General features: G+C 49.4%; 1 protein-coding gene across 1 annotated transcript; it reads left to right on the forward strand.

Moving 5' to 3' along the window:
• The first annotated feature begins 356 nt into the window (after nt 1-356).
• Nucleotides 357-7,728, forward strand: LOC129552403 (carbonyl reductase [NADPH] 1-like). The gene is made up of 3 exons (XM_055420785.2): nt 357-833; nt 1,368-1,475; nt 7,089-7,728. The coding sequence occupies exons 1-3, from the start codon at nt 548-550 to the stop codon at nt 7,547-7,549; spliced, it is 855 nt and encodes a 284-aa protein (XP_055276760.2). The 5' UTR covers nt 357-547; the 3' UTR covers nt 7,550-7,728.
• The last annotated feature ends 321 nt before the right edge of the window (nt 7,729-8,049 follow it).

Genomic DNA, 8,049 nt, shown 5'->3' on the forward strand with positions numbered 1-8,049 from the left:
TGAGTCGCCCAGTCCTGTCTAGCTCTTTGGGATTCCATGGACTGTGGCCCACCGGGCTCCTCTGTCCATGCGGTTTCCCAGGCAAGAATACTGGAGTCAGTTGCCATTTATTTCACGAGGGGATGCTCCTGACGCAGGGATCAAACCAGGGTCTGCAGCACTGCAGGCAGATTCTATACTGTCCCAGACACCAGGGACGCCCTGTCCTCCAATATAAAATCAAAAGTTTAAAGAAAAAGAAGGCTGTGTCCTCTTTTTTGGCTCAAGATACAGTACCAAGAAGGAGGTGGAGCAAGCAGTGGTGTTTATTAACCGTATGGAACATTTGATCCCACCTTCAGGGACTGGGGGATAAGGCAGGGCCTCCTTCTCAACTAGTCACTGCACTGGGTCCGAGGACACAGGTCTTTGCCTCTGGGACTGACGGGTCTTCACATCCCTCGCTGCCCCATCCCGTTGGTCTCCAGGGTCTCCACGTCCCACGCCACGCCACCCCGTCCGTCTCCAGTCTTGGCAACTCTACTCCAAAGGGCCCTGCACACCGGCCATGTCCTCCACCCGCGTGGCGCTGGTCACTGGAGCCAACAAGGGCCTCGGCTTTGCCATCGTGCGCGACCTGTGCCAGCAGCTCCAGGGGGACGTGCTGCTCACGGCGCGGGACGAGGCGCGGGGTCGGGTGGCTGTGCAGCAGCTGCAGGCCGAGGGCCTGAAGCCCCGTTTCCACCAGCTGGATATCACTGACCTGCAGAGCATCCGCGCCCTGCGTGACTTTCTGAGCAAGGAGTACGGGGGCCTGGACGTGCTGGTCAACAACGCCGGCATCGGCTTCAAGAGTAAGTGGGTGGGAGCTGGGGGTGGTTACAGCCTCTGTGAGGGGAGCCATATGGGTGGGGTGGGGCTATCGCCTGAATCTCCTCTGTGGGATCTAGAACCCCCTCCCTAGGGATGGAGCACAGGCCAGAGGTCACAGGGAGAACAGGTCCTCCGCGATCACAAGCTGTTCCAGCAAGAAGGCCTTCCAATAGCTTTGACCAGGCTAAAGGACAAAGCCCAGATTTCCGCAGTATTGGTTTCACTGAACTTTGGATGAGTTGGGTGAATTTTTAACTTCTGAAACCAATTTAAAATTGCACAGTGGTACACAAGTGGTCATATGGGCTTCTTTCACTCAGCCTCCCCGGATGATGCCATCTTACTTAACTATATAGCATTATCAAACCACAAAATACCCATCGGTGCAATACCGTTCACTAACTCCAAACACCACTAGCCGGAAACAGATTTCAGAGAAAAAAGTACTGTATCAAGTGAGCATTTTTCCCATATGGCTTGTGTTTATTAGTGCTATTCTTGTTCTACCCTAAAAGCTGGTGATCCCACACCGATTGCAATTCAGGCAGAAGTAACCATGAAAACAAACTTCCTTGGTACCCGAGATGTGTGCACGGAGCTCCTGCCTCTGATAAAAAGCCGAGGTGAGTATGATGAGCCCAAACTGCAGGGTTTCTGGCCAGATCTGAGCCCACCTGCATCCGGTCTCATCTCCGGACTCCCTACGTCTCCTTCTCAGCTGCACTGACTCCCATCTGTGTGTTCCCTGGGCAGGATGCCCTGTGGCCTCTGGTCCCTCTACGCACTGCCCGAGTCCTTGGTGCTCTCTGTCCATCTGCACTTTGCACATTTGGCTCTTTCTTCTTTTTCCCATCTTAGTTCAAAGGTCTCCTCCAAGAGGCCCTTCACGAGCTCCATGCCCATCCCGGGGGGTGCCCTCTCAGGAGTCTGCCCCAGACCTTCTCTCCCCCGGGCCTCTCTCCGAGTGACCTGATTTGGGTTTGTGGCACTCATACTACCACATTTATTAGACCCCTGAAGCTTTTTCTGCTTCCGGTCACCAGGGTGTTTCTTCCCAGGGTACTGACATGGTGTATTACCAGTACTGGTTTCCAGATGCTAAACCAAGTATACATACTTCGGTCTTTAAGGTTCTGGAAGTCCCCAGACCATCCTCAAGTTCAATAATTCACTGTAAGGACCAGGAACTCGGCAAAAGCCATTGTATTCAAAAGGACATGGTTTCAGAAAAGTGGACAGTTCCTCAGTTCGGCAGTGGTAAAGGTCTCATGGTATGGAGCTGTGACTTGACGTCTCCCTGCAGATCCTGGGGCAGCACATATTTCTCCCCCAAACAGCCTGTGTCAGACACAAGGGCTATTACCAACTAGCGGGCTCGCCCCAGCCTTGATGTCCAGGGTTCGTGGTGACGGGTGGTCACACAGGCATGGCCCACAGCCCTCATGGCTGGCCCTGCTCTCCAGAGGTCCAGCTGATACTAGGTAGGCCGAGGCCCCCACCATACTCACGTGTGAACATGGATTAGGTAACCTGCCTCTCGAACAAGTAATTGAGGACAGTCTTCTCAGGCAGAACATTCAGGCTTCACTATTACCTCCCAGATGTCCTGGAGTAGGGCTGAAGCTTCCTCTGGCCAACCTTAGCCCTTTACTTATAGAGAACACCCTCTGGACTCTCACTAAGGCTCCCTTACATCAAAAGGATCATTGAGCATCTAAAATCAGCATAGAATTTATTTCACAGATACAGAAAGAGTACAGAAATACATCTCCCATCAGGAGCAGCCAGAGTGGGGCTGGAGTAGTTTAGAGGAACAGATATTCCAGCTTCTAAAGCCACTACTTCCATTTTCATGTGTTTCTACTGATACTAATTTGTTTTTACTTTTTATCGGAAGATAGTTGCTTTGCAATATTGTGCTGGTTTCTGCCATACATCCACATGAATCAGCCACAGGTATACATATGCCCTCTCCCTCCTGAACCCTCTGCCCCCTCCCACCCCATCCACCCCTCTAGGTTGTCACAGAGCACTGGGTTGATCTCCCTGAGGCACACAGCAAATTCCCCCTGGCTACCTGTTTTACATATGGCAGTATGTGTGTTTCCGTGATACTCTCTCAATTCTGCCCACCCTCTGCTTCCCCCACTGGCTTCACAAGTGTGTTCTCTACATCTGTGTCTCCACTGCTACCCTGAAAATAGGTTCATCAGCACCATCTTTCCACTTTCCATATACCTGCATAATAGGCAGTATTGATCTTTCTCTTTCTGACTTGCTTCAGTCTGTATAGTAGGCTGTAGGTTCATCCACCTTATTGATACCACCTTGATTCCCACCTTGATCAACTGCTACTGTCCCTTCAGTTCACTTCAGTGGCTCAGTCGTGTCTGACTCTTTGTGACCCCATGGACCGCAGCATGCCAGGCCTCCCTATCCATCACCATCTCCCAGAGTTTCCCCAAACCCATGTCCGTTGAGTCGGTGATGCCATCCAACCATCTCATCCTCTGTCGTCCCCTTCTCCTCCTGCCTTCAATCTTTCCCAGCATCAGGGTCTTTTCAAATGAATCAGCTCTTCCCATCAGGTGGCCAAAGTATTGGAGTCTCAGCTTCAACATCAGTCCTTCCAATGAACACTCAGGACTGATCTCCATTAGGATGGACTGGATGGATCTCCTTGCAGTCCAAGGGACTCTCAAGAGTCTTCTCCAATACCACAGTTCTAAAGCATCAATTCTTCAGCGCTCAGCTTTTTATTTAGCGTAAAACTCTTTGTGCAGTCTATTTAGTATTGTTAAGAGAGAAAAAGAAGCCAAAAAAAAAATTGAGTTTGAGACAAAAAACTGTTTGACTGGGAAACCACCGAACAGGACGTAGTGAGGATGGCCTCACTGACAGGCACTCAGGAAGAGACTATTGTGGAGAAAAGGCTAAAGCAAAGTAAGGAAATTGTGGACTGTCTTCAGCTTCTGGCCCAGGGGGCTCTTTGTGACTATTGGTCCTTAGGTTCCCATTTGGTCACCTTGAGGCATTTTCAGGCTTCAGTTTTGGTTTGCTTACAGAGGCCGCCAAGGAATTAGAGCCAGCTCAGCCTACTGACCTCCGTGTTTAACTCATTTGCATCATGGAAACTGGCTCATGGTTAGCTATGCCGAGTTCTTCATCAACTAGTTATTTTCCATTAGCATCACACCCTGCAGAGACTTTACCTCCATCTCCCATCACACTTGATCATCAGTATCAGTATCTTCCTATGGCTCTTTTACATGTGAGAGTTGGATATTACCAGCAAGGCCAGTGATAACCCATATCACAGGACAGTAGGTAGAACATGTGACCTGAAAACTAAGACTCAAGAGATGCTGGCACCTGGCTAGAGAACCACTCAGTGATTAACGATTGGTTCAATCCATCAGCACATCTTATGAAAATATCCCACAGAGATCCCAGGGCTTCTGCTTGACTTTCAGTTCAGTCCAGTTGCTCACTTGTGTCCAACTCTTTGTGACCCCATGGACTCCAGTGTGCCAGGCCTCCCTGTCCATCACCAACTCCCGGAGTTCACTCAAACTCATGTGCATTGAGTTGGTGAAGCCATCAAATCATCTCATCCCTGTTATCCCCTTCTCATCCCACATTCAGTCTTGCCCAGCATCAGGGTCTTTTCAGATGAGTCCGTTTTTCACATCAAAATATTGGAGTTTCAGCTTCAGCATCAGTCTTTCCATCGAATATTCAGGACTGATTTCCTTTGAATGGACTGGCTGCATCTCGGTGCAGTCCAAGGGACTCTCAAGAGTCTTCTCCAACACCACAGTTTGAAAGCATCAATTCTTCGGCACTCAGCTTTCTTTATAGTCCAACTATTACAGCCATGCTTGACTTTGGCAGGTCCCAAAGCAGGAGTGACCTTGACTGTAGGTGGCTTCACTCTATCAGGCATCTGGGATAAGTGAGCTAAGAGAGGATATCGCCTCCTGATCTCAGCATAATACTGATTTCTCTTATTGCATAACCCTTTTAAACACCCTCATTTCCATTCCCCCTACTCCCCATTTTTCATCGACTTTTACCCGTACTTTCTCATCTTTCAAAGGGATGTTAAGTTCAGTCACTGCTCATGCTGACTGCCCTCAGCAATACTAGCCTAACAAGTGCCTCCCGTTAGTCCACTCCCATCACACAGGTAGGGTTACACAGGCCCAGACTGGTGGACTCTCTCAGCCACTGACTAGACAATACAACTGCAGTTGCTGTTCCTCCAAATTGGCCAGATAGGTGAAGACTCAGTCCATTTCATCGGGCCCTTTGGAATTCTGACAAAAAAACTAAATTGATAGTTACTTTCTTGCTTGCCAATTATCCCCTGACTTCTATATCATAATTGCAGCCTGGTCCCAGAACTACAGTATGGCCAGAAAGACGAAGGTTGGAATGAAGTAGGGCAAGGATTGCAGAGTCACCCTGGCATCTTCCACATCCCTTCTTCCCCAGAGGAGAGAGGAGTCTATCCGGGGTCTTCTTCCAAGGCTCCCATCATGCTGATTGTGGGCATAATAAGCTCATGAATGTCTGTTAGCCAACGTTTGAGACAACCAGAGTTTCATTTGCTGTTCCCAATTCTGTATCAAACCTCTACTCTGAGCATGAAAGTGTGTTCCCTGGCCTGAGGACTGTACCTCATCAGTCCAAATCATGCAGTATCTTCTGCTTCAGTACCATAATACAGCTTGGGCCCAAGGATCTACTGCCGGGTACACAGAGCTGTGCCCTGAGACAGCATCTCACCTCGTCAGGACATTTTCTAACTTCCCCCGGCTACTACCTGCAACTCACCAGCTCTGTGCCGATCCTTTGGCTCAAAGAATATGACTCATACCATGCAAAGACTTTTTCTCTCATGCTGTCAGATACAGCAGGCGTAGGAGAGGCATGGATGAACGACGATCCCATCTCTGCATTCCTGCAGCATCCCATTTGCACTCATCTCACGGGGCCAGACCCCGGTTCGATTCCTGGGCTGGGAAGATCTGCTAGAGAAGGGATAGGCTACACACTCCAGTATTCTTGCGCTTCCCTTGTGACTTAGCTGGTTAAGAATCCACCTGAAATGTAAGAGACCTGGGTTCGATCCCTAGGTTGGGAAGATCCCCTGGAAAAGGGGAAGGCCCCCTGGAGAAGGGGAAGGCTCTCCACTCCAGTATTCCGGCCTGGAGAATCCCAGGGACTGTATAGTCCATGAGGTTGCAAAGAGTCGGGCACGACTGAGCAACTTTCGCTTTCATGGGGCCAGGTAGCACTTCAAATAAGCACACCTGAAGACGCTCAGTGCTTCCATTTGCCTCCCAAGTTTGGAAGTGGTTCTTGTGATGAGCCTGAAGTAGTTGTACTTTAATTCCTCCTGACTTCCCATTTGACTCCCAGAGTGTCATGCTCATGTGACTGTCCCTTAAACAGTCCATTTTCCGCTGCCCACCTCTGTCATCATACAGCCAGGACGTGAGTCACCACTCCCGAGCTGATATAAACCTGAACCCAAAGAAACAAGCATCAGTTCAGCTCTCTGAACTGAGTTGAGTTCACCGTCCTTCAACCTGATGCTCTCTGGTCAACTTGGATATGCCATCCACAAACCCATCAGCCCTTTATGGTCGACACAGACTTGTCATAGAGCCCTGCCCAAGTGACCTAAGGTCCTCAGCTGGTTCCAGAGGAGACCTTTGAGAAAAAGATGCTGTCTGCTCCTGAAGGCGGTAAGGACTCCTCCAGCCTTCGGAGCTCTTTCCTCAATATACCGTTTTCATTTTCCTATGGGAACCTGGTCTCTGCCCTCCCCATTATACCATGTCTTTCTCTTTAGTTACCCTAGGATCAGGGTTAGGGCAGGTTACAAGACTGTCTAATACCCTTCACTCATAGTGAAGTGAAGTGGAAGTCGCTCAACTGTGTCTGCTCTTGCAACCCCATGGACTATACAGTCCATGGACTTCTCCAGACCAGAATACTGGAGTGGGTGGCCGTTCCCTTCTCCAGGGGATCTTCCCAACCTAGGGATCGAACTCAGGTCTCCCGCATTGCAGGCGGATACTTCACTCACAGGTACAGGTTTAGCTCATCTCGCAGGAAACTGGTAACTGGCTCTCCAGGGGGAATTGAGTCCAACACCTCAGCAAATTGGGTATTCATTTTTCTCATACACACCTTCCCAGGTAATGGTTTGTGTTGCATTTTAGGCAGAGTGGTGAACGTGTCTAGCGGAATGGGGTTCAAAGCTCTTGAAAGCTGCAGCCCTGAACTGCAGCAGAAACTGAGGAGTGAGACCATCACGGAGGAGGAGCTGGTGGGGCTCATGAACAAGTTTGTGGAAGACACGAAGAACGGGGTGCACAGGAAGGAGGGCTGGCCGGATCATACATATGGAGTGACGAAAATCGGTGTCACGGTTCTGTCCAGAATCCATGCCAGAAAACTGAGTGAGCAGAGAGGAGGGGACAAGATCCTCCTGAATGCCTGCTGCCCAGGGTGGGTGAGAACCGACATGACAGGACCCAAAGCCCACAAAAGCCCCAAAGAAGGAGCAGAGACCCCCGTGTACTTGGCCCTTCTGCCCTCGGATGCCGAGGGGCCTCATGGACAGTATGTCCATGAGAAAAAAGTTGCAAAATGGCAGTTCATGCCGCAGTTCTACCCATAGGCCCTACTATGTTACCTGTCCTGATTAGACTAAAAAAACACAGCGTTCAAAATATCTCCCCATGAATAAAATCAAACAAGCCTACCTCTGTGTAAATTTCAAAGCCACTTTGAAGTGGCTACTATTCTGTGAGATCTTTTGTGATTTCTTATGTGACCCCAGGGAATAAAAGAAGAATGGATGGCAAATAAGGAATAAGCATCAGTAGATGAATACGTGGTTCTTTATAAATGTCCATTTATTCCACTGATTATATGGCAAACGAGTTCAGAAGTCTAATAGACCAAAATATAGGTCAAGGAAAGGGAGAGTAGTACTTGGGGTAAGAATTGTCATCAACAGGGCCAGATGGGAAATACTTTTAGTTTTCAGGTTCAAGTGGCCTCTGTGAGAACTGTTTACCTCCTCTCTTTCACCATGAAAGTAGCCAGAGACAATACAGAAGCCGACAAGCATGGCCACATTGGGTCTGCCAGCTTAAGCTGACCGGCCTCCTGCAT

The sequence above is a fragment of the Moschus berezovskii genome, chromosome 1, assembly GCF_049115385.1.
Source record: "Moschus berezovskii isolate FMDL1 chromosome 1, NW_MosBer_1.0, whole genome shotgun sequence".
Taxonomy (NCBI): domain Eukaryota; kingdom Metazoa; phylum Chordata; class Mammalia; order Artiodactyla; family Moschidae; genus Moschus; species Moschus berezovskii.

Excerpts from the sequence above, each read along its gene's own strand:
- LOC129552403 (XM_055420785.2), top strand. The coding sequence starts at position 548 with ATGTCCTCCACCCGCGTGGCGCTGGTCACTGGAGCCAACAAGGGCCTC. Across the intron at positions 834-1,367 it reads CGCCGGCATCGGCTTCAAGA|CTGGTGATCCCACACCGATT; the intron begins GTAAGTGGGTGG and ends CTACCCTAAAAG. Across the intron at positions 1,476-7,088 it reads GCCTCTGATAAAAAGCCGAG|GCAGAGTGGTGAACGTGTCT; the intron begins GTGAGTATGATG and ends GTTGCATTTTAG.